The 25,987-nt window shown below is 43.1% G+C and overlaps 2 protein-coding genes across 20 annotated transcripts in view; one reads left to right on the top strand and one right to left on the bottom strand.

The window, feature by feature from the left end:
• The first annotated feature begins 767 nt into the window (after positions 1–767).
• On the top strand, positions 768–14,547 carry ZACN (zinc activated ion channel). Its single transcript, XM_083597939.1, has 10 exons — positions 768–995; positions 1,512–1,571; positions 4,120–4,280; positions 5,041–5,085; positions 5,329–5,435; positions 6,555–6,724; positions 7,962–8,086; positions 9,111–9,315; positions 12,805–12,999; positions 13,872–14,547. Exons 2-10 carry the CDS (start codon positions 1,526–1,528, stop codon positions 14,066–14,068), a joined length of 1,251 nt encoding a protein of 416 aa, XP_083454065.1. The 5' UTR covers positions 768–995; positions 1,512–1,525; the 3' UTR covers positions 14,069–14,547.
• Positions 14,548–17,707: 3,160 nt separating this feature from the next.
• Positions 17,708–25,987, bottom strand: part of EXOC7 (exocyst complex component 7) — a 32,309-nt gene continuing 24,029 nt past the window's right edge. For all 19 annotated transcript variants that reach the window (XM_083597863.1, XM_083597874.1, XM_083597875.1 and 16 more), the window contains 7 exons: positions 25,790–25,855; positions 24,836–24,953; positions 22,215–22,310; positions 20,830–20,893; positions 19,343–19,384; positions 19,087–19,220; positions 17,708–17,906 (listed from right to left, as the gene is read on the bottom strand). In XM_083597863.1, coding sequence (XP_083453989.1) covers positions 17,804–17,906; positions 19,087–19,220; positions 19,343–19,384; positions 20,830–20,893; positions 22,215–22,310; positions 24,836–24,953; positions 25,790–25,855 — 623 coding nt within the window. In that variant the 3' untranslated portion in view covers positions 17,708–17,803. The remainder of the gene's footprint in view (positions 17,907–19,086; positions 19,221–19,342; positions 19,385–20,829; positions 20,894–22,214; positions 22,311–24,835; positions 24,954–25,789; positions 25,856–25,987) is intronic.

The following is a 25,987-nucleotide window of genomic DNA, read 5'->3' as shown; positions in this document are numbered from 1 at the left end:
TGCAAGTTTGGTGCAGAATTGTTCTACGGTGACCTTACCCCCAGGGAAGTGTGTGCATGGGATTCATGCTTTAGAGGCTCAGCAATCAGGAAAGTCCTTGCTTCGCATCTTACTTCTGCCACGAACTCAGTAGGGGCCCTCAAGTAGATTGCTAGCTCTCAGCCTCAGTCCCGCATCTGCAATAAGGAGATAGTAATAATGGCCTACCTTAGAAGGTTGTTGTAAGGGGTAGAATAGGCTAGCAAAACACACTGTGCTTTGAGCAACCAAATCGGTGGCTAGATTTTACGTTGTGCCATTTTATTTTATTTTACTTGTAATTGTTTTGTTTTAGAGTGGTTTTTATCCTTGTATGATTTATTTCACAGCTTTGAACTTTTGAAAAGCGGTTACAAATTTTAAAAATAATGCACCACTTATTTTGATTGCGTAGTCGCTTCAGACTCGAGTTGTCCCTCTTTCTGTGAAATATTTAAAAATGTATTCTAATAGCAGGTATTTGCAAAGAAGTGAGTCCATGTTTAAATCTTCATTGTCTGGAAATAAATACTGAGATAAACCCTATATTTCATTTCCCCAATAGACAGAAAGAAATGAAAGAGAACACACACCAGCATCTAAGCACATAATAAACAAGGTGTTGGTTTTGTTTGGTTAGTGATGCAGAGAACTAATTCATACTTCTCTTTATGGCAATTTACACCCTTCTACACACACACACATTTCCATTGTGTTGTTTCACAATGGACTGTTGTTGTTGCTGGGAATGCAATGAAAGCCCAGGAAATTATCTCCCAAAGGGCAGCTGTTGGTAGAAAGAAAACCAGAGGGTTGCAGAGCTTTGTTGTTCATGAATTGAAGCATGGCAGGCTGACATTACAATCCATCCCCCAAAAGAGATATCGTAGTAAATGGCCTATATAAAAACTGGTTCTGTGATGCTCAGGTCAGCCCTTACCTCATGTCTGATGTGAACAGTGTGGCATCTTCTGCAGGTATGATGAATAAGTGCGTGTTGATTGCAAATTATCCTGTGGGGGGGGGGTTCCAGAGGCATGTAGATTTTGCAAAAGGCAGCTTTTGTTGAATCTCTTGTCCTGTGTTCATGTGGTTACAGAATAATAAGTATTGTTTGACTGCCCCATAGCCTGAGAAGATAAGGCAGAAGCCAATACCTAGAGATGATAACTTCCAGAAAGCCGTGAGTGGAGAAGCTCAAGTAGCCCTCACTCAGTGGAGAACAGAGAGAGATACATATTTTTGTAAGATTACGTGCTTTGTAATGTGAGAATACCCATGAAAGTATCGTTAGGCAGTCCTACACACCTGGAAGCCACTTCAGAGTTCAAAACTAGCAGAATTGAAATTTCCATCTCCTTTTCACTGGCAGCTTCATGCTCTAGCTGTGCCACCAACCGTGTGTGACAAATGGTCGTTTTGGCTCTCTGTGCTATGAATTGGTGTCGAATTTACCTTGCGTTAGAGCCTGCTGCCATGCTTTCATATTGCAGGACCTTAAAAAAAGATGATGGTGACAAGGATCTGCCTGAATCTCTTCCTCTTGGTGCTAGGTAAGAGGAACTTCCTTTTTTGTTAACGCTGTATACACTTGGGGCAGTACAGTGGTACCTCGGGTTAAGTACTTAATTCGTTCTGGAGGTCCGTTCTTTACCTGAAACTGTTCTTAACCTGAAGCACCACTTTAGCTAATGGGGCCTCCTGCCGCCGGAGCACAATTTCTGTTCTCATCCTGAAGCAAAGTTCTTAACCTGAGGTATTATTTCTGGGTTAGCGGAGACTGTAACCTGAAGTGTATGTAACCTGAAGCGTATGTAACCTGAGGTACCACTGTATTCAGTTACTGTGTCCCACCAGCACAACAGGACTTTCTCCCCTCTCCACAGCCCACCCTCCCCAAATTGGCTTCAGATGATTGGAGGAAAGCCCCAGAACAGATTTAGGGGGCAGATGGGGGAAGGAGAGGAGGAGAAGCAGAAATCCTTACTCTGATGGATGGAACATTCACTTATTACAACGTTGGATGCAACCCATATAGTCTAACCGATAGGTGCTTGCTCTTGGTTCCACTAATGTAACACAGAAGCAGTTTTGGATTGTTAGAGGGTAAAGCTTTATTTTAAAAAAACCACAGAGAAGGGCAAAAGCAATGTTCTAGGAAACAGCTTTTCCTATATGCAAGCAAAATAAAATGTGAGGAAATGGCAAATATGCACCTAAACTCATACATATATAGGGAATCATCATTTACCCTTTCAATGGGTAGAAGAGGGAGGGAGGGAACTGTTCAAATGAATTTTTAAAAGCACATATTCCTCGTGTAACACTAAGGATGAGGGAGAAATTTGATTCAGTTTGCGTTTGAGCTTTCCGAAACAATACACAATGCAAAACTCAAATGTTTGTCAAAATGTGTACTCCTCCGAATTTTGCAGTTCAGTTCTCTGGGCAAGTACCATATTTTTCGCTCTATAAGACGCACTTTTTCCCTCCTAAAAAGTAAGGGGAAATGTGTGTGCATCTTATGGAGCGAATGCAGGCTGCGCAGCTATCCCAGAAGCCAGAACAGCAAGAGGGATTGCTGCTTTCGCTACGCAGCGATCCCTCTTGCTGTTCTGGCTTCTGGGATTCAGAATATTTTTTTTCTTGTTTTCCTCCTCCAAAAACTAGGTGCGTCTTGTGGTCTGGTGCGTCTTATAGAGCGAAAAATACGGTAATGTGTACAAAAATGAAGGTATTTGGGTACAGTCTAAATGAAAATGCATTTATTAGTGAAAATAACATACAAAAAATGTATATTAGGGAAAACTGCTTGCAAAAATGTGTATATTAGGATAATTTTCATGAGGACTTAAAAAAAAAGCAAGCTGATAGGGAAATGGGGAAAACTGAAATTATGATTGCAAAAAATGGAGAGAAATGGAGGCTTACCCATCTCTGTGTAGCACACAATACATCTAAACACAAGGCGTCAGATGGAAAAGAAGGATTAGAGGGCAGGGGAGGTCTTCCTCAACATTTCTCATCTTCCTCTTTTTTGAAAGTATTAACCCCATAGTTTTTTCCCAGCATGATGCAGCTGACTGGTGCTAGCCCTGACCATGCCATTGCATGTCCATACAATTGCAGCTTTTCATCTAATATGCTGCTGAGTCTCTGAGGGGCGAGGAGCCTATGGCCCTTCAGATACAGTAGTACCTCGGGTTACTTAATTCATTCAGGTCCGTTCTTAACCTGAAACTGTTCTTAACCTGAAGCACCACTTTAGCTAATGGGGCCTCCTGCTGCCACCGCACCACTGGAGCACGATTTCTGTTCTTATCCTGAAGCAAAGTTCTTAACCTGAAGCATTATTTCTGGGTTAGCAGAGTCTGTAATCTGAAACGTATGTAACCTTAAGCGTATGTAACCTGAGGTATCACTGTACGGTTGCCATATGTCCAGAATTTCCTGGACATACCCGGAATACTACAGTTGAAAGCAGTGTCCAGGAGGAAATAGGCTTAAATGTCGGCAGTGTAATTTTTGCCAATTTCCCTCAAAAATAGCTGAACAACTTCTGTCCGGATTTTCACTTTTTGAAATATGGCAACCTTGCTTCAGGGTTTGTTGGACTCCAGTTTCCATCAGCCCCAGCCAGCATGGTCAGTGGTCATGGACTCAGGAAGCCAGAGTCCAATATCTGGCGAGCCATTCCTCTCCTACAATGCATATTAAAAACAACAACACACATTTAACTTGTTTTTATAATAGTATAACTACATTGTTATAAACAGCCCTGGGACATTATGGTAAAACGTGAATAAGAAATCCTACATTGTATTTTGTATTTGGATTATTGTAAATTGTTTTAATTGTAAAAATTAAAATGATAGAAAGAAAGAAAGAAAGAAAGAAAGAAAGAAAGAAAGAAATCCTACAAATACATATATGAATACCCCTCGCAGAGCAAAATAGTTCTGTTGCCTAATAGTTGTGAGTGGAATAATTTGCTGCAAATATCCTCCGTATTTCCAACATAAAAGAATCAATGTTTGATTTGAGATGGAGTGTATTATATGAACGGCTCTGAAACGGAGTACTTGTGTATTTTGCTTTTAGCAGCCTTGCCTCAGATGACTTGGCAAGAATCTATCAACTCCTTGGAAGTGAAGTTATTAGAGTCACTGCTGAATACATATTCCCCATCCCTGATGCCCAGAAATGGAACCGACCCCCTTGTGGTGGATGTCAAGATAGAGATGTCTAACGTGCTTCATGTGGTAGATATAACAACTTATACCACGCTTACAAATTGACATTCTGTCTGCAAACAAGGATTATACTAATATATATGTTTATGTTCAAAATAATGTATGTTCAAACCACCCTGAGTCCCATGGATATAGGGTAAGGGGTATAGGGTATATGGGTAAGGGGACACAGGTGGCTCTGTGGTCTAAACCACCGAGCCTCTTGGTCTTGCCGATCAGAAGGTTGGCAGTTCGAATCCCCACAATGGGGTGAGCTCCCGTTGCTCTGTCCCAGCTCTTGCCAACCTTGTAGTTCAAGCAGATAAATAGGTACTGCTGTGGTGGGAAGGTAAACGGCGTTTCCATGCACTCTGGTTTCGTCACAGTGTTCTGTTGCGCCAGAAGTGGTTTAGTCATGCTGGCCGCATTACCCAGAAAGCTGTCTGTGGACCAACACCGGCTCCCTCAGCCTGAAAGTGAGATGAGCACCACAACCCCATAGTCACCTATGACTGGACTTAACCGTCCAGGGGTCCTTTATCTTTACCTTACCTATAGGGCAGTATAATGATGATGATGATGATGATGATGATGATGATGATGATGATGATGCAACCGAGTATAGATGAATCCCAAGCTGGAGCTGTTATATGGAAGTGACAACAGTTTTTTGGCCAACATAAAAGGGCAGATCTTTTGGAGCCATGTTTTATTGAAAATTCTTGTATGAACGTATTTTTGTGTGTGCATGTATTTGTGTGCGTTTGACCTTGAATTCTTTATCCACTAGGACATCATGCAATACACCATCTCATCTGTCCTCGTGCTTTATCAGGTAATGCTTAGTCTTTCTTATCAAAGAACTGGGAAGTAATAGGAGATAGAGCGGTCCTGAAGGCAGGCTCCACTCTCCACATTGTCTGCTCACACTTTCTGATCAAATAATTAGCTTGGTCATGTCCATGGGATGCTGAAGTGATACAGTTGGTGAGTGAAGCAGATCTTAGATTTGAAAGGGTGGGTGAGTGGGGAGGAGGATACAGTCAAGATTAACGTTTCCTTTCACTGAAATCCTCAGTCATGGTATGCTGAACAGCTGGCCTGGAATGAGACAGAGTTCCCTTTCACCACCATCACTGTGCCCTGGGGTTCGGTGTGGACTCCTTCCCTCACAGTTCAAGAATCGTAAGTAGCTTTGAAAAATGTACACATGTACCATTCCACATATGTCCCAAGGGTTTCTCCAGTCTCTGACCCTGAAAAGGGTACAGGACAGGGGTAGGGACCCTGAAGCCCTCCTCCAGGTATGGTTGGACTGCAGCTCCCATCAACCCCAGCCAGCATGACTACTATTCTGGAATGCTGGGAACTGGAGTCCAGCAACATCTAAAGGGGCCCAGAGTCCTCATCACTGAAAGAGGGAATGTGGAAAGGAATAGGAAAATGTGAGAACAGCATCCGACACTGTACCAGACCTAAAGTCCCTGGGATGTTGCATATAGGGCCAGATGATGACAACCATCCCATTGCTTCCCACCTGCAACCTGTGGCATCAGGTCCCCAGAGGTATGCTCCTTTGAAATGTACCCACCTGCCATGAATTGGTCCACTCCTTTTGTAAAGCACCCATCTCCTTGAAGGCAGAAATCTATACAGCCTTGCACACAGAATAATCTGACAAGGCGCCATACCGTCTCTCTCTTGGCCAATGCATCAACTGATAGGAGTACAGTGGTACCTCAGGTTACAGACGCTTCAGGTTACAGACTCCGCTAACCCAGAAATAGTACCTCGGGTTAAGGATGAGAACAGAAATCGCGCAGCAGCGGCGCAGCGGCAGCGGGAGGCCCCATTAGTTAAGTGGTGCTTCAGGTTAAGAACAGTTTCAGGTTAAGAATGGACCGTCGGAACGAATTAAGTTCTTAACCCGAGGTACCACTGTAATTCTCCACAAACACAGAAGAGTGTAACATACCGGCGGATGGGAAACTTTAGCTAAGCCTAAATTCCTTTTCTGGATTTCATTCCTCCCCATTTTCATACAGCATTGTGTATCTTCATATTGTGATGTGTGAAGACAGGACAGGGTCTCTTTATTAAACCTTGAGTCAGCTCTTCCTGTACCACCACTCCTGCTCACTTTTCTTATCCACCTGCCCAGGTGACCCAAACACTCACCTTGCGGGCCAGTTCCTAGTAGATGCCATTCTACATGTCAAAACAGCATCAGATGCATGCTGCAGCGAGCAAGGAAGGTCCCCCTCTGCTGTCCCCTTGTCTTACAGCTCCTTTTGTTTACCAAAGGTTTGAAGTGACATGGAAAACAGAGTCTCCTCCCGTAGTGCTTCACAGTGATGGGAAAGTGGAGTTTGCGCTCTCTCTGCGCATCGACAGCAACTGCAACTTTGATCTCTTATACTACCCACAAGACAGCACTCGCTGCACTCTGAGCTTCTCCTCTCTAGCCAACACGGGTAAGTGAGATGCCTGCTTATGCTGGGCAATGCAAATGTCAGAATCTGGTAAATGTAGTGCAGAAGGAAATAGTCTGGCAAGACTGCTGGTTGAAAGGGTAAATAAAAAAGGTTGATTACTCATGGCAAACAAACCTGTTCTAGGTATAATTGTTACAAGATGGAACCAAGAAGTCAACAGAAGCCCATGCTCATTCTGACTGAGCTAGGAGAAGTAGCAGGAAGGAAGCCTGAAAGGAAGTGATCTACTTTAGGAAGTAGTTGCTAAAAGTGAAGAAATCAGTGAGGAGAAAGGACAAGTTGCCTGTCTGTCCCCCGCCCCACCCCTCCGCTCAGTTCAGGTGGGGTGACTGTGTCCGGGAGTCCACTGAGGGACCAAAGGGTCACTACACCTCTCTCAATGGCTGCCTGTGTGGAGTCGTGGCATCCAATCCATGTTGGGGGGCGACTCCCTAGCACAAGTTTGACCCCACCAGGTTCCTATCAGGTAGCAGGCAGGCTGCCTGATGCAGGATACATACCCAATGCCTTAGTCAAACCTACTCTTTCCTGGAATCAATAAAGCTGTGGCCTAATTCAACCCAATACCAGTCTCTTGTGTCATTCTTGTGGCCTTCCCTTCACCTGCCACAGCCATTATGCACCTGTACCGGCAATTACCACGTCAAATAAGAGTTCCGTATGCCGACCCTCCAAGTGTCCCTATTTTCCAGGGAGCTCCCTGATTTAGAGAAGCCGCCCTGGTTTCTGATTTGATCCCGGAATATTCCACTTTTCCTGAGGATGTCCCTATTTTCATTGGAGAAATGTTGGAGGGTATGGAGTTATCTGACCCTCGAGCTGTCTGAAGGGAATCCTGCATAGTGTAGTTTTTAAAATAAAATGTTTAATGTTTTATTACGTTTTTATGCCTGTTGGAAGCTGCCCAGAGTGCTGGGGCAACCCAATAATACACATGCAATGTGTAGGGTATAAATAGTAAAATTATCATTATGGAATGGGACATCCCTATTTTCATCAGAGAAATGTTGGAGGGTATGCCCACGTGAGGTTTGCCTTAAGGGGAACATGTCTTGGGGTAGCCTGACTTTATGGTCCTTGGGGCTCTTTCCAACTTAGATGCAACTCCTTCCATTGAAGGGAGCATAGATGATCGATTGGACTCCTAAAATCTCTCTTATACTTCCATTGAATATCCAAAGAACTTGTGTGTGTGTGTGTGTTTAACTCTTTCAAGTTAATGAGCTGGAATTCGACGTCTCCATTCAAAACCAGATTCTGAATTTAAAGCGTGAATACCTTGTCACGGATGTGAAAGTCAGCAGCCTGAAGAATTTGCCACAGCCTTGCTTTGTAGTTATGGTAAGGAGATGAAATTGGACTATAACTCGGAGAAGGCATGCAAGGGGCTTCTCTGCTGGGTCCTGCCCTCTCATCTGATTGGGGCGCGTGGGAATGTCACAATGCAGGACCTCCCTGCACTATGTGCCTTCAGCCCTGCTGGTGAAAGCAAAGAAGGCAAGTGAGACAGAGCAAACTACTTGGGAGAGGAGCTGCAGGGAATGCTCTTCTTGGAAATGTGAACTGTGCTTGCAGCAGGGAACCTATGCTATTGGACTCCAACTCCCATCAGCCTCAGACAGCAAGGCCAATCAGCGGTCAGAGATGATGGGGTTTTTAGTCCACTGACACCTGGAGAGACACAGGTTCCACACCCCAGATTTAAGGAGCATCTTTAGTTTGCTGCTGCAACATGGTTTTTATTGTAGCATTTCAGAGGATTGAGAGCACTCCACGTACTTTTTTTTGTAATCCTGACAACAACCTTGTAAGGTAGGACTAGATCAGGGATGGAGAGCATGAAACCCTCCAGGTGTTGTTGGACTTAAACTCCCATCAGCCCAAGCCACCTTGGTCAATGGTCAGGGATGATGCGATTTGTATTTGAGCAGCGTCTGGTGAGTTACAGGTTCCCCACCCCTGGTCTAGAAAAAGTTCACAGGGAGGAGGTTCAAAGTCCGCTTTTAATGACCAAAATGTTCACTTAAGAAGATTCAGTGCACCTTTGGGCGAACGTCTGCTTTTAGTTGACTTTGCTTCTTTCTACATTAATGGCCAGAAGGGCATGATTGACCAACTTAGGCAAGCTGCTTTTAAAACGTTGCTTGACTTCGCCGATTCCACATTAGATGTCGTCGTACTTGACTATAGTGGAAAGTGCCAAAGCTTGTGTTCTTCTTTGGTATTTACTTATTAGAGGGAGGTTGATTAAATAAATAAATACAACTTATCCAGCCACTTTGCCAACCAATGCCGATGTTTTGCGAAATGCTGAAAGGCTCAAATGCTCATTCCTTTCACCCACAAACCCCAACCTCTTTTCTAGGTGAAGTTAGAAAACACAGGAATGCGAATCGTCCTCTCTGTAATTGTGCCAAGCCTGGCACTCGTGGTAGCTGATCTCTGTGGCTTCCTTATCCCACTCAAAGACAGGCTGGCATACATGATCACCTTGCTGTTGGCTTACCTGGTGTTCCACTCCTCACTCATTGGCTCCTTGCCCGGTTCTTCTTCCTGCAACCCATTGCTCAGTAAGTTGAACAGGCCAGGAAAAATTAAGTAGCAAAACTGCAGGCGGAATTGTATTACAAGCCACATGGGGCCGTAGCCCAAAATGGTAGCCTGTGGCGCAATTCCCTGTAAAGTTGGTAACCAATTAGAGGGAGAAACACACATTATGGAGTGCAGTGAGTGGGGGGTTAACTCCCCCCCAGCTGATGTATCACAATGGACATAAAAGCTGCCCCCAGCAGCTTATTGGAGATCAGCAGAGATGCAATGGACAAACGCTGTCTCTTCTTCAGCAGGCTGAGTAGCAGGATTAGGCCTTTCCCTCTCCTTAGGTGAAAAGCCAGGAGAACTTGATTTCCATCCCCTCTGTGGCATGTGGGGAGGAGAGGGTGCACTCCCCTGCCCAGCACATGGCAATGAGCATGAGGATTGAGCCCTCCTGGTCACCTGAGGAGGGGGCATGGCTTCAGGGAGATTGCCAGGGACAGGGGAAAAGCACTGGCGAGCTGAAGACTTCTCAGGCTTCTCTTAGAGAAGCCAGTCATGATCAGTCTTGAGGTGCCGGACTTCACGGTAACCTTCCCTATCACACTGAAATAGTACTACTCTTTATTTCTTTACAGTGGTACCTCGGGTTACATACGCTTCAGGTTACAGACTCCGCTAACCCAGAAATAGTACCTTGGGTTAAGAACTTTGCTTCAGGATGAGAACAGAAATCGCACAGCAGTGGTGCAGTGGCAGTGGGAAGCCCCATTAGCTAAAGTGGTACCTCAGGTTGAGAACAGTTTCAGGTTAAGAACAGACCTCCAGAACGAATTAAGTTCTTAACCCGAGGTACCACTGTACTTACAATAGTATTTCCTGTCAAAGTGCCTTTGGTTAATATTTGCTGGATATGTTCTGTGTTTTAGCTGCTGGAATTTGTTAAAGGGACTGGATATTGTTAAATTTTAGTGTGTCAGGGGTTGTTTTGCTTTTGTAAGTCGCCTCGAGAGCTCATCCATACTTCCTGTCAGGCTGCATTTCTAGGCACAGGCCCGTGCTTTTAAAGCACCGTGTCTGAGCACAAAAACCCATTCTTAAAAGCTGAATCCCAGCAAATGGCAATCCATAAGAAACCCGTTTGTTCTGATTCAGCGTTAAAGAGCAGGTTTTCACAGGGAAAGTGCTGGGGCAAAATAAAGAAATAATGCTCAGGCATGGTGCTTTAAAGTTTGGAATTGTGCCTAGAAAGTGCAGGGCAAAAGGTAAGTGTGGATGAGCCCTGGGTTTCTTTAGAGAAATAGGAAGACTTTTATTTATTTTTATTTTTTAAAGGAAGACAGCATCAAGACAGAGTCTAGTGAACTATAGGTCACAGAGTTGGGAAGAAGAACTTGTCAGAGGAATGTCATTTTGGTCAGTGGCTAAGTGTTCTTCCCACTGTGCAGTGCTTTCCCAAGCACTTCTTGTGAATAAGAAAAACAATGCGCTGATTTAGTTAAGAGCCCCTCTCCCAGCACACAGTTCTTCACCCTAACTCAGAATATTCTTTGTTGTGCACTGAGGCGCACAGGAATGAGCTAGAGTGCTGTGGAACAAGAGCCTAAATTCTCTTAATTAAGCTTAATCAAATGGTTCTTACATCAAACGGCAATATCATTCTATTCACCATTTTATACACTGCATAGCTGCTTACAGAAAAGGAGGCAGGTGGGTGGGTGGGTGTGGGCGTGTCTTCCTAGATGCATAAAATTGTAAGGCTGTCATTGTGCAGCCCTTGTGGAAGGATTTGTAGTGCCTCATCACAACTCTGGATTTGCATGGAGTCAGGGCAGGAGAGGAGCAAAAGAGAAGGCTGCTTACATGGGCAGGGACACACACACACACACACACACACACACACACACACACACCTTGCTTTTCAAACATGGTTGACTTTGTTGATGAATAAGAGACATTTGTTAGGATGAGTCATGAGCCATGACTCATATGCTCCTTCCCAGACCAGTTTTAATGGCTGTTACAAGACTGCAAAGTGAAGGTTTCTTTCTTTTCCACATGCATGCACATGGCCAAACTAAATATCATATTAACAGAGATAGGCAGAAGGTTGATCTGTTCTGCTGATGCATCTTTGGGTGATTTGTGGTGTATTGACCAGGAGTCTGACTCACTATTGTTTAAGAATAATAGCAACAAAATGTCACCAATACTTAAGCTGAGATTCAGACTTGATGACCCATGGGGTCCCTTCCAACACTATAATTATATTATTCTGTTCTATGACTCCCCCACTACCCATCCTAAATGATATTGCTGAAATGAAGAAAGTTTAAGGTAACTAGGTATGGATTTTTGTACTGAAGAACCAGGAGCTCTGTTCAGTTCTGGAACTTAGAAGCAAATTCCTGGGCTCAGAATTATTTAATTCTAAGCACACACCATTTTGCAACAGGCACTGGTTCGTAGATCCTGACATTCTAATAGAATACAATGTGCAAAACTAAAAGTCTGCGTGCCCCTGATGCTAAACACATCATCAGTGTCCTCTTTTACAAAAATTTTTTTTTTAAGTGGGCCTGTGTGAGTGAGATTCAGGCCTTAGCTATTCCTACAATGGGGTGGGGTGGCGACATGAGAATGATGTGTTTAACAACACGCCTGGCATACACATGGGTCAGGGATGGGGAACTTCTGGCCCTCCAGATGTTGTTAGGCTCCAACTCCCAGCAGCCTCCTCTTTGAATGGCCAATGGTCAGGGAGATGGGAGTTGTAAAGCAACAGCTGGGGGAGCACAGGTTTCCCCTCTCTGGTTTAGGCTGATAGATGGTAGGAATGACAACTGCAAGTAAGCAATTGCCAGTACAGATGGAACTCGATTCCACTTATTGCTCAACTTCATCATTTTTTGATACTGCCAAAACACTTGCTCATTCCCTTCGAAATGCTATTCTTTACTGCTCCTGTTCCTGCAATGAATAACACTATAAGGATTGCCGTCATTGTGTTCCTCTTCAAACCTGTCACTTTTTTGTTCCCTGTGCCTGGTTCTCTTGCCCTTTGCAATACAGTACAAAAACCTTTCCCTCATCTTTTGAAATCACTTCATGCTTTTCCTCTGCTCAATCTTTTAGCTCTGTCTTGTTTTCTTCATCCTGGTTGAAACCTCTTGGTTAAGCCTCAGCTCACACTACTATAAAAATTCCTTACTTTGCAGCACATTTTCACCAAGGAATGTAATGCTGTCAAAAGAGTGGTCACGAAGACTAAACATCAAGGCCAAGCAGGCAGCTCCAGCCCTCCTTTCTGGCAATCGACGTAAAAATAATGTTTTGTAAAAATGATGGTTTCACTGGAAATTATGTGCACGCTTATTTTGAGTTTTTCAGTTCATGTCTGCTAGTTTCCCTCTGGCATTCTACAGCTATGCTAAACAATTTTTTGAAGTCAATTGCTTAGAACAATTATCCAATGATTTGCTCAACAGCTGTGCAATTAATTTCCTCTTTTTTCTAAACTCCAGGTTATTACTACATCAGTCTCCTGGTGTTACTATTCCTTAGCACAATTGAGACTGTTTTGGTGACAAAGTTGGTTACTGACAACAGTAATCTCTGGCTGAATTGTGGATGTCAGTGGGGAAAGGGAAAGGCTACCACTATGCTACCTAAAGACCAAAGCAATAATCCAGAACATACAAAAGATCCTGGGAAAAGCGGTAGGTGCTAATGGGAAATAAAACAGAATGACATTCCTCAAGCAAGGTGACTAGTAGCAAGCCACATTTCAGTGTGCAATAGCCTTTCCCAAACATGGGGAACTCAACTACAATCAGCTCCAGCCAGTATTGCACCAGGCTGGGGAAAGCTGGTCTTAACAATATAACATCCTGATGCAGGCAAGCCTCTGGATCCACTGAAGGCTTTGTGGCAGGAAGATGGTGTAGTGCCAAAGAATGATTGAAAAGAATCAGAAGTGTAATTAATTGCTAGCAGGGCCACCCCACTCTCTCCCAAACTCTGCTATGGTGTTGCAACAGAAAGGTGGTTCTGAATATCAATAGATGGACAGCTGCAGCAACATGAGAGCCTCAACAACACACCCTTGAAGCCTTAAGGCAGGGGAACTCTGTCCCAGTTTTGTCCTCCCTCCAAGCAAGTATCTATCCTGCAAAGAAAAGAACCTACTTAAAGTACAAGACCTCCTTTATTCAGAATTTAACAAGCCCAATCATTTTCTGAATTCTGATCAGAGGCAAAATTCATTTGTTGCAGAATCTGGGCCCAAACAAACACCAATGCTTAGGAAAGGGGTTTGGATATACACTAGAACTATGAATGTATTAAATATATCAAAGGGGTTTGAATTCAAATTCATCAATTACCAGCTGTTTATTTTCTCAAAGTCCATCGGTAATACTTCAAATGTACCTTTCAAAAGCATTTCGGGTTCTGCTTATTTTGTTTTCTGCGGCAATCACCCGAAAGGGTTTGAATAAGAGATCACTTGAATTCCCCCTCAAGTGCTTTGGTCATATGAAGCTTGCAAACTGAGCATTCATTCAGCTCATCTTTCTCCTTTACCTTTCAGACTGTGGGACAACTGAAGAGTCATCGCATCTCAAACAAGCTTCTGCCCATGTGGACAGGCTCTTCTTCTTCATCTACTTTGGACTTGTTGTTGTGTTTCATCTCCTGTTTTCCGCACTCTGGCTCTTTTGGAAATGCGAATCAGGGAAGCCTCCAGGAGAAGACTACTTAGATGGAATCAAATGGGAACAAAAATAATGGTGCCACCCTTAAAGCCGCATTAAAGCCTTGCTTTGTACTGAGTTGAAGTTATGAATATTTGCCGATCCTCTATCTGCATAATTTGCTTTGATCTAAAGATTTATGGAAAATGGAGTGCATTCAGCAGTCTTCCAGGAGATGCATTTCTCTGAACTGATTAAATTTTTAAAAGGAAGAATACATTGAAAATGGTATTTTAGATGTGACACAAATGAACAGCTTCTCCCTAAAACATGTGGAGTTTTCCCAGTTTGTGTATGTTGCAGAGCAAATGTTCTCCAGTACAGTAGATGCTTTACCCTGATATTATTTTGTGGGCAGGTGAAAACCTTTTCATTTTGTTGGAAATCTGGGGATTACTGGAGATATTATGTATTTTTGTTTTGTGGTACTATTTTTCTATTGTGTATAGGTTAGGTTTATTTGCATTTTTGAATTATTGTCAATCATTTTATCAATAGAAACAATGAGTGATACCCAGTTGTGTCTGCCCACTTTTGCAACACACTTCCGCTCACACAACAGGGCTTCCTTTTCTTCACTTCTCTCCTGCAACCCCTTGCCTGCCCACCAAATATGCTTTGGAGAGTTGTGGTGGCACTCTTTGGAGCAGGTTTAGGGGTGTGTGCAGGTCTGCAGGAGGGAAATATAGGAAGGGGAAATTCATTCACCTGCAATCGATAAATATTGCACATAAACAAAAACAGAGCAGTAGCCAGGGCTACCCCGCTCCTAGAAAGCCCAGGTAGTTTTCACTCACCTATCTGGTAATGTATTGCTGCTACCAGCATCGTACAGTTACTGAAACGTGGCTCTCCAATTACACCTAGATTAACCTTTGTGTGTACTATTCCTCTTTCCCTCGGATCTGCATTTTCCAATAAAAGGACAGTGTAGAATTACTAATGCACAAAAAGAAAAGGAGTACAGATGATGCCTTTCATTGCTGCTATGATAAAACAACCAGATGGATTAAGGGAATAATATTCAGTCTTAGTTCACCTGCCCAAAAAGACAACAGAAGAGACATGACTCAGGAACTAGCTAGAACAAATACTGAGAGAAGAGTAAAGGTGCAAGGCACATGCAGGTGGAAAGCCAGAACTGTACCAAATCCAAGTTATCTGGCTCACAAATACCCATTCACCACTTGCTGCGTGTGCTGCCCTTGCTACAAATTGCATGTGTGAATGGGACCAGAGATCAAGTACTGCAAACAGAACCTGCTTACCACCTCAGGCACAGTGCATTTCAGTGGAGTATTCAACAACGCATGACTCAAGCAGTGAGCATGTGCCATATGAACGGGCCTAACCAAGTCAAATCAGAGTCTTGCAAGAAGCAGACATGCAAATGTGAATAAAAGGTAGGGGTCGCTAGTAAGAAAACCAAATAGTGGAGGGGGGGTAACCTACCATTAAGAAACAAATGTTGAGTTTTTAATAATACTGAAGACAGAGGCAGCAATGGGATCACACAGGAGCTGTCAAATTAAGTGTTAAATAGCTCAAGCAGCTTTCTATTTCTTGTCCTAACTTTTCTGTATCTTGGTTAGGTGAGAAAAGTTGGTTGTGTCATGGGAATTGTGGAAGTCTACAATGAGTACAAGCAGGTCATCCATACTTCCTAGCAACGCTTTGAGAATATGGCACTCTTCCTCATTCTTTCCCACAAGTTTGTTTCTAGGTCAATAGGACTAGATAATAGTTATTCTCAGATAATGCTAGAATTGTAATCCAGGCAATTGATTTCTCTAAATTGCAGTAAGAGCACCAATTGCATCAACACTTGAGGCATTTTTAACAGGGGTCTGATTTTCCTACTTAAAGTTTTAGGGCTGTTTCAACTTTAAGTAGGAAAATCAGACCCCTATTAAAAATGCCTCAAGTTTTGATGAAATCTGTGCTCTTACTGCAATTTAGAGAAATCAATTGCCTGGACTGCAATTCTTTTAGAAGCAGAACATTGTGATCCAGTAGTTGAAAAGTAACAATCCAATATATCTGCAGGTTATCTTTGGAAGATGCATTACCATCACGACTGAAAAACACTCAAAAACTGCAGGGAATAGCTATGAGACCTTTCCAGCTCTTTACTGAGTGCCATTAAGATAACCAACATGTAACATTATTTCAAATCTTCAGGCACTCTGGAGTGACTGCACTGCAAGGAAGGTTTTTGAAAGGGGTGATGCTCTTGAATCTACCATTGAAAAATTACACCTTGAAGCTAAGAGCTCTAATTGAAGTGGAAATCCATAGAGATAGTTTTTGGGTCCCTTCCAACTCTACAATTCTATGATGTAGAGCTCCCCAAATGGCTAACAGTGCAATTCAATACCTTTCGAGCAGTACAAGTAAATATACTATCAGATACATCTTAACGCATGTCTGCATATGGCTACAAATGTTCTGTGCCAAGCCAGCACAAAATGCCTTTCTGCTTTCCAACTCTGGAATGCCCTCCCCAAAGTAGTACAATGCCCAGAGTATAATGTTCCCAGGTTCAGGATAAAATGTGGTGTTGGCATTTGAAAGCATTAAGATGCCTCAATCTGCTTTTCGTTTCTTTAGTCTCTGATTGCCTCCCCATTGCTAAGTTATTATGAAAGATGTTACAAGTGTTGCTTTTATGCTAATATCTCTTTGTACACTGTCCTGGAATCCATTAGAGGAAGAGCAGCTTAGAAAATTCTTAAATAAATACATCCAAGTCTTACTTGTCCCTAGAGGAGAAGGGAATGAAAAAAAGAGACCAAGATACACTGTCAGCACAAGACCTCATGTCAGGAAAATCTCCACTGAACTTTCTGGCTCACTTATAAAATGCTGAACCAGGCATGGAAGAGATTATTTTACAATTGCATCCATTACCCTATTTTCTTGCCAATTATTGGCCTTTCAGGATACTTATCTACCATTTACATATCCACTGGTAGTAATCAAGAAGTGATTTCCCCCTTTCTTTTCGGGAATAACTTCTCACACATTTCAACAGGGCATACAAGGAAAGAGGGCAAGAACCTCTAGATTAAAAAAGAAAGAAAGAAATAAACTGAGCCAAAATAACTCAGCAGAGCGGACTCTGCAAGGGCTTGATTAAGCTGGGTAAGCCTGCAGGTACTTGATGGCCTTTCTTGATTTTTGTTTATTGGGCTGGCTGTACTAGGTGACCTCCAGACAATTAGCTCCCATTTCAGTCTGACCATCTCTGTAGACATTTTTAATAATTTGAGGCTTTGCTGTATTTTGTGAGTGGCAGCATCTTTCCACTTTTAACACCATGCAGCTGTCCCAAGTGCCATCTACAAGTAGATTTTTTGTTTGTGGATAACTGTTTGTTGGTGTTTGTATGTTCCTTGTAGTCCTGTTGAAACTAAAAAAAAATAAAATAAAAAAGGAAAACTAGGGAGAGTTGGGTTTTAAGCTTACATAGTAATGGCCAGGGCAGTGCCTCTGAAGGAGAAACTAGCTCATCCTTAAGCTATAGGTTGCACTTGTGTGCACACTATACCGAAGGATTTAGCCCTGTGCAGAAAAGAGAATTCTATACATATTACTAGTTTCTTAGGAACACCTACCCACCAAGCAAGATTTCAACCAATGATCTTGTAAGAAGTAAGAGACAACCCATAAATCATGTTCTTAGGAATTTATAAATTTGATAAATACAAGCATAACTCATGGCCATCATACTGGACTGAGAAAGTACTGAGACATACAGGCAGGGAGGTCATGCTGATGTGTCGAACAGTTTCTCAATCATCTCTCCCACCTGCTCCACCCTGTATTTAATGTATTTCTCAGGGTTCTTGGTAAAGGGTACATTGCCATACCTGCCGAGGGAAAAGCAAGGGGGAGAAAAAGGTGTGACAAGCATGGACAGGATTTCTCACTCCTCAATTCCCCTCCCCTTCTTCACCAGATGCCAGAACAACATGCAGTGGGCAGGATTCAACTAACTAGTCCCACTAACGAAAGCCTGTGCAAGAATATTTGCTGGTGCAATGGGGCTTTCCATCTTCCTCTCCCATGTGCCCTCTGAAAGTGGTTCAGGGAGCAAAGGTGGCAAAACCTCCACTTGTACTGACAGAACAATCAATACTGCATTATGTTGAATTCCCCCAATCTATCCATTTTCAGTGAAGTTAGAGAACTGCTACAAGCGGTCGAAGATCTGTTATACAGCAAGGCTGAAGAGAAAAAGAATTGCTGTGTTTATTCCGAGTGCTGGGAGTTTAACGTGATGCAGGCTGAGCTACAACTACAACTACATACATTTGGTGCACAAAATCCTGCCTTCTTGATCCACCTACAATCAAATGTAGCCAGCTACTGGTACAGACAAAAACCCACAAAGGGGTGGCAACTATCCTAACTCTCCTCACCATCTTTCTCCCGTAACAACTGCCTCGGCAAATCCTTTCTTCCAAAAATGAGGAAAGGAGTTAACCTCGCAGCCCATTGGTGTTGGAAGTAGGTGAGCCTTTGCAGCTCCAACAAGTGCTCTGGGCAGAAGACGTATTATACCTGTCCTTCTGCTTAGATCCCCAGCTTAGAAAGTTGCTTGTACATTATGCTTCATAAATTTCTTTCTAGAAGAGCTAGAGACCTTCCCCCCCCCAAAAAAAGAAAAGAAAGCTCAGAGTCAATTGTTCCTGTTCAGGTGTGCCAATGTGGGCCTTCACAGGTGGCAGGTTGGCAACCTCCACCCTTATGGTCAGAATCCATTTATTTCAATTGGGGGTGTAGGAGAAGTGAAGAGTGAAAAAAAAAGGCAACAAACTAAAATACTAAATTCAACAATGGCAATTCATAGTCACGTTTCAAAGGTATCCTCTCAATGCATACTAATAACTTGGGGGCCCTCAGACACCGGGGGAGGGGCTAATTCTGCACATATCTATAAACCCATCACAGACAATGATAGCTTTCAAAACAGGAACACAGGAACACAACTTTCAAAGCCTGTCAAAACTCTCTGAACAAAGACATCTTTGTGGGTCAAATAATTACCTGCTTAGTAAGGCAGAATAGGTCTCTAGCACAATATTTTTCTGGGTTTTCCGGATTTTGTCCCTCTGTTCAGTGTCAGGGATGGCCCAAGCCTTCTGGATTTTACACAGCTCCTCCAGACAATCATTAAAACCCTTTCCCAGAGAGAAGATAATGTTAAGCATGCATTTGGTTCTGTAGAGCAGTTGGAAAAGTTAACACAATGGGTGCAAAACCAAGAACAAGAACATCTGTCTAGGCTCCGATAGCCAATTACCTTAAAGCGATCCTTGATGGCTTGTCTCTCTTTGTCTTTGAGCTGTGGGAGATTGAGAAAAAGAGCTCTTCTGGTTATTTCTTCTTCTCAGACTAATTTGTTCCAGGACTGATATTCCAATGCTTCTTGATTAATTGGGAGCACTTAGCTTGATGCCAGGCCCTATACATTCATAGGAGTCTTATACAGGCCTTACAGACATGCACTCAGTTAATATTCAATGAGTATTTCTGCTTTTGCTATAGCGTAATGGCATGTGAGGGACGCGGGTGGCGCTATGGATAAAAGCCTCAGTGCCTAGGACTTGCCGATCGAAAGGTCGGCGGTTCGAATCCCCGCGGTGGGGTGCGCTCCCGTCGCTCGGTCCCAGCGCCTGCCAACCTAGCAGTTCGAAAGCACCCCCGGGTGCAAGTAGATAAATAGGGACTGCTTACTAGCGGGAAGGTAAACGGCGTTCCGTGTGCTGCGCTGGCTCGCCAGATGCAGCTTGTCACGCTAGCCACGTGACCCGGAAGTGTCTGCGGACAGCGCTGGCTCCCGGCCTCTAGAGTGAGATGAGCGCACAACCCTAGAGTCTGTCAAGACTGGCCCGTACGGGCAGGGGTACCTTTACCTTTTTTAATGGCATGTGAATAAAGCTGCTCCCCACACTTCTGTTTGAGCACTATAGACAGGGATCTAAAGGTTTTCCCAGCACAAAGCAGGCAATATATCCCTCTGGCAACCACCACACTCAAAGAACTAGGGTCAGTTATCCATGCCCAGGTTACTTTCACTGCAATGCTCTCTATGTGGTGCTGCCTTGGAAAATAGTAACTTCATTAATGCAAAACGCTAGTGCCCGATTATCTGGAGAGGGTAACTCTGATCTTATATCAACCTGTACTTTTGCCCATTTATTTTTTCTGGGATTGATTTACAGTGCTGAATTTGACCTTGAAAGCCTTAGGCAGTTTAGGACCAGATTACTTGAGAAATCACTTGCACCCATATGAACCTGTCTGGCCTTTAGGATTGATCTTGCTGGCCTGGCTACTGGTAAGATCAGGAAACAATGTATGAGAGACAGGGTGTTATCTGTGGCGGTGCCTGTGAAATATCCTCTCATGAGAGATCTGTAGGCAGTTAGCAAGGACTTCCTTATTCCAGCTGGCTTTTAATGCAAACTGCATATAAGCATTTCATGTGCCATTAATTTTTAAAAAATCTTTGGTGATGGGACAAGATCTGGATCATCACAAATTTGGAGGGGTGGCTTGTTTTCCTGGATGACACAGTCCTGCCAAAATTGGCCTTCCTCACAAAGCTGATAAGAGTCTTGGGAGGGAATACTAAACACATTCAATACCATGATCAGTTTGGTTCTAATGTGATTTCCACAACAAACTCTTATATAGGTGTGTGTGTGTGTGTGTGTGTGTGTGTGTGTGTGTGTAATATACATCCTAACTTTCCAACACAGAAAGCTACTTCTGAAGTGTTCTCACCTTGATTCCAGGTTGGACGACAGGCAAGTTTCTGTCCAAGAAAGAGTCAGTTACTTTCAACCAGCTGAAATAGACATAAAGAAGAGTAAGCAACGTGGGTGTGATGACCACACAAATAAATGAATAAAATAAGTTACAAATTACAAATGCATGTGCTATATATGCTCCAATATATAAGGGATCCAAATAGGGGGTCTAGACCTTTATCACAGCATGTTTGGCTTCAAACATGGATCTGTCTGTACATCCATGGCTCAGAAGAACACGTGCTTTTAAGCAGCTTGTGTTATTTGGGCATTAAGTGATACAGAAATTAAGTAAGAATAATAATATTTGTTAGGGTGCTCCAGGGGTACGAAAATGGATCTGACCAGTGGGCTGCATCCCGACATCCTCCAGCACCTGTAGGCCATTCTGACAAGTGAGCATCACCATGACATCAGATGGAGCATTTTGCTTTGCTTTGCAGTCTGAAATCATAGAATCTTAAGAGTTGGGAGGGACCCAAGGGTCATTTAGTTCAACCCCCTGCCATGCAGGAATCTCAGCTAAAGCATCCATGACAGATGGCCATCCAACTTCTGCTTAAAAACCTCCAGGGAAATCAAACCCTTTAAGTAAAGGTACAGGACGTTGGCAGGCACCAATGATCAGCAGCACCTGGAAAACCCTCTTGCAACAGGGATTCATGTCTTTATGTGCCCCACACATCATATATGATATCAGATACAGAGTAGGTAGGCACAGCTTGGGAACATTCTGCTGAAGTGTGAAGCTGTATATAAAAATAAATTTTAAAAGGCCAGAGACGGGGTATTAGGATCAAGGCTGGCTTTTGCCAAATCAGTTCCTTGAAGTCTACTACAACTTGGGACAGGAAGGCTTGTGGTACTAGCTGATGTCTGGACCTCAGGACTAGCATGTCAACACACCTAAGTTGTTCCTTATAAAAATGAAGCTTTCAGTTCAGCTCAACTCCTCACCTCCTGAATACCTATTTTATATGGAAAGGCAGCCTCTGAGCTGCTTATCAGTCTGCATATGTATAGATACCCAGCACCTTTTCAATTAAGCATATCTAAGTGCCATCCATTCACATGTTGGTTTCCTATCTCATCAGCAAAACTAACCTTTGGCAAATACTGGAAAGAGCAATGTACCCTACTGCATGCAAGCTGTGGGAATGAAATTTGTCGCTGAGTCAGAACTGTGATCTATGCCAATTATTTTTACTTGAATAACATTTCCAAGAAGGACAAATTGCCTTCTCCAACTTCATAATGTTCTACTGAAAGGCCTCTTCACATAGACAATGATTCTAGGCTATTTATAGTATTGAGGTCCTCCTGACTCGAATGGGAAAGGAGCAGCCACATTCTTCTGACCTGCGCTGGTATGCGGTGATTTGTTGCTCAATGTGTTCTCTATAAGATTTTTCCGCATTCTTCTGCGTCACAGCCACCAACTGGATTAGCTCAGACCTAGGAGGAAGAACAAGGACAAGCAGTGCTACATGAACAATGAGGTCACAAGGCATCACTACTTTTCTGAGGATAGAGTTTCAAGTTTTTCAAAACAGCTGCTTAGTCCACCTGTAGTTTTAAGTTGAAACAGGGCTCCACATATGTTGGCTAGCCTTGATAGCTAGCCAAAATGTGGGTTCATCACTGCCCCATGGGGGAAGGAGTTTTGACTGTGGCATCACATTGAGCTTCAGGAGATGCTCCAAACACACCAGAGGCTCAGCGCAACTATGGGGGTAAGTACTGCGCAAGCATTGAGCTTATAGCTGACATTCTGTGACTAATAAATGACTGGGAAGCAACAATCCGTCTCACTGTATTTCAAGCCTCAGCACAAGGACAGAAAGACTCCCCTCCTTCTTCCAAGCCTAGATCTGGGCATGGAGTCTCTCAGATCATGCCCTGACTTTGGGAAGGCTTGGAAAGCACCAAGATAATGCACTGCTTCCTGAGCTTTTCTGAAGACAGTACAAGGTCTAAGGAATTCCTTATATAGGGAAACTTTTTAATGTGTGATGTTTTATTATGTTTTCATATATGTTGGAAGCCACCCAGAGTGGCTGGGGCAACCCAGACAGATAGGCAGAGTACAAATAATACTATTATAATTATAATTATCCTCCTCCTCCAGGTTAGGGAGAAAAGCAAAGGCTCTGAGCAGAATAAAAAATATAGCCACCAATGGCAAGCACATTAAAGAAGTCTTATCTTGAAAACCAATTAAACCCAGCATTGTATCATTCATTTCCACCCAGCATTTCAATAATAGGCAGCTGTTGCTCAGGATCAAACCCCAAAACACGTCCCTCTCCCCATTCTTCTGCAGAGCACTAGCAGCAAAGATGGGATACAGGATGGGATAGCATAGCCATAGACTGATGTTAAATTGCTAAGGTCCTTTCTCTGCGCTGTGTTTTATGGATAGGTTTGCCTGCAAGCTCTGGGTGCATGTGAAATGTTACTTATTTATATATTGCATCTCTATACTGCCCTTCCTTTCACAGGAGGCCAGGCCTGTGAAGTTACAGCTTTTAGTCAGGTCTTGGGGAAATGAGCAGAACCAGAAATTAACAACCCAGAATACGCATGCTTGTGCACTAGACTCTCAACAGACATACCTTAACCCTTCGTCCTCCAAACCCTGGGGATCAAAGCAATCTAAGAGGTGGTGGTGCTGGGAGATGGAAAAGGAGCACTTGTCTGAGTGGTGGGAGTAGCCTCCATCAGTTGCAATTTTAAGGTGAAAGTGAAGCAATAGCAACAAGCGCTATTGGAGCGCATGGTAAGAGAGGCACTAGGGATGAAGAGCAGCTGTTGGGGATGTAGAACTAATAGATGTTGTTTTCACATTTAAAAAATGAAATATAAGGCTCTGAAGCTTAGGAACATTAGGCACTCTGACAAAGGTAAAAAGGTAAAGGACCCCTGGATGGTTAAGTCCAGCCAAAGGTGACTATGGGGTATGGTGCTCATCTCACTTTTCAGGCCGAGTGAGATGGTGTTTGTCTGCAGAAAGCTTTCCAGGTCATGCAGCCAGTATGACTAAATCACTTCTGGTGCAACAGAGCACCATGATGGAAGCCAGAGAGCATGGAGATGCGGTTTACCTTCCCGCTGCAGTGGTACCTATTTATCTACTTGCACTGGTATGCTTTCGAACTGCTAGGTTGGTAGGAGCTGGGACGGAACAATGGGAGCTAACCCCATCGCACGGATTCGAACTGTCAATCTCCCGATTGGCAAGCCCAAGAGGCTCAGTGATTTAGATCACAGTGCCATCCGCTGTCATACTCTGACTAAGCTGATTGCTAGGCTAGTGGTTATGAAGATTTCACCACCATAATTACAAGGCAGACTAGCTGGAATTTTCTCTTTCCCTCTATAATGACTAGAATTCCTCACTTTGTCTGACCAAACATACTATGGTCCTCCCTGATGGCAGTGTGCTTTGTGCCACCTGTTGGTACACCATAATCTGGATAACTACCAACTTAATTGTATTATTGTATGCATAGTCAGGTAGAAATGTTTAGATATATAAATGCTTGAGTACTGAGTAGTGGACAAGATCATCTGCAGGAATGTAAAACTGCAAAGGGCTTACATTAATTGTTATTTGTCCGAGTAGCTGCTCTTGAGTCATGCAAAGCAACCAGCAGTAAATTATTTCTTGGATTTATTGGGAAGTGCTCTCCAGAACAAGAGCCTTTCGGCTGACAAGATAAAAAAGTCTGATGCAATCACAGCCCTTTTGGCTGCTTTTATTTTCCATTCCTTTGTGTAAGACATTGCTTACAGTAGGAATGACAGACATCAAAGGGCTCTTTCTGAAGGGGAGCAAAGCATGAGTAAAGCAGAAAAACTGGAGTACAAAATGTGCTCTGCCAGAGAGTTAACGAAAGAACCTCATAAGCACAAATTCAATTATAGTGGCAGAAATTCCAGTCTTCCAGCACGTACATAAACAATAGCCAAGTACTTACTTTTCAAGGGACTTCAGGATGTAATTGTAGTTGTTAAGCAGGAAGATGGCACTTAAAGATTCCTCATAAACCTTGGATTTACTGAGAAGGTTTAGTTGCAAGTTGCCCAGCACTTTGCCTTAACAGAAAGGAAGCATGAGTAGGAGACAAGAAGACCACTGTAAAGTTCTTAAGTAGATTACCTATGCCACTTAGCTGGCTGGCTAAATTCTAACCAATCTATATAACACAAAGTCTCAGTGAAGATGCTTCTTTGAAGATCCTAGCATCTAGTGTGAGATAACCAACACTGGGGCCACTTGCAGATGAAGTATATATTTAGCAGTCATCCTAATCCTTTTTAAAATATATATATACAAAATTTGCACACAGTTTATAGGATGTTTATTATTCTGAACTATCCACTGCCATCATTCTCATCATTTTTCTTATGGAAAAAAAGTCCAAGATTTGTTTGTTTTTAAATCATATTTGTTGTGCAAGATTGCAGCAGTGCCCTTGCTATGTGCCCTTTGCAATGTGTTATAAAGGTGCACTCTTAATACACCAACGACATATACTGGAAACTACATAAACCCATAAGATATCTACAGAAAGGTGCAACAGTTTGAATGCAGCCTTAATTAACAAAAAAACACCACACATTTTTAAAATGCCATCTTTTATATTTTATTTTCCTTGAAACAGGGAACTAATCTACATTTCATATATTGCTTACTGTTTTGGCAGGAGCAGCAATTGCAGCCCAGCATGGCTGCAGGTAAACGGGGATGGGGGTGGGGGTGGGGTGGGAAATCCTTTCTGTACAACTGGTTGGCATCAGTCTCAGCCTCAGCTGAATGTAGGGACTGCTGGGACTCAGCAACATGTTTTAAATTCAAATGGGCCAATCATAGCCATAGTTTGGAGGCTGTGAGAAGGAAGAAGGTAGCAAAGTGGTGAAGAGTTACTTACAGATGTAGGTGCTGAGCAGCCGTCTACTGAATTCAGAACTGTAGCTACTGGCTGAAGAGCTGGTCTCTGAAAGGCAGCAAACATTAAATCAATTATTATATTTCTTTATATGGCTACTTTGTCTCCTACTCAAGCAGCATTCTACTTCTATAAATTCAGACAAAACTTTAATCTTGGGTGTACTATGAGATGGAAACA

This window comes from Podarcis filfolensis (assembly GCF_964270895.1).
Source record: "Podarcis filfolensis genome assembly, chromosome: 2".
Taxonomy (NCBI): Eukaryota; Metazoa; Chordata; class Lepidosauria; order Squamata; family Lacertidae; genus Podarcis; species Podarcis filfolensis.
The sequence above is the reverse complement of the archived record's forward strand: the minus strand, read 5'-3'. Positions and strand labels throughout refer to the sequence as shown.

What these genes read in the sequence shown, in the direction of transcription:
- ZACN (XM_083597939.1), top strand. Translation starts at nt 1,526, where the DNA reads ATGATGGTGACAAGGATCTGCCTGAATCTCTTCCTCTTGGTGCTAG. An exon ending in TGTCTAACGTGCTTCATGTG is followed by an intron (nt 4,281 to 5,040) that starts GTAGATATAACA and finishes TTTATCCACTAG; the next exon opens with GACATCATGCAATACACCAT. An exon ending in TCCCTCACAGTTCAAGAATC is followed by an intron (nt 5,436 to 6,554) that starts GTAAGTAGCTTT and finishes TGTTTACCAAAG; the next exon opens with GTTTGAAGTGACATGGAAAA.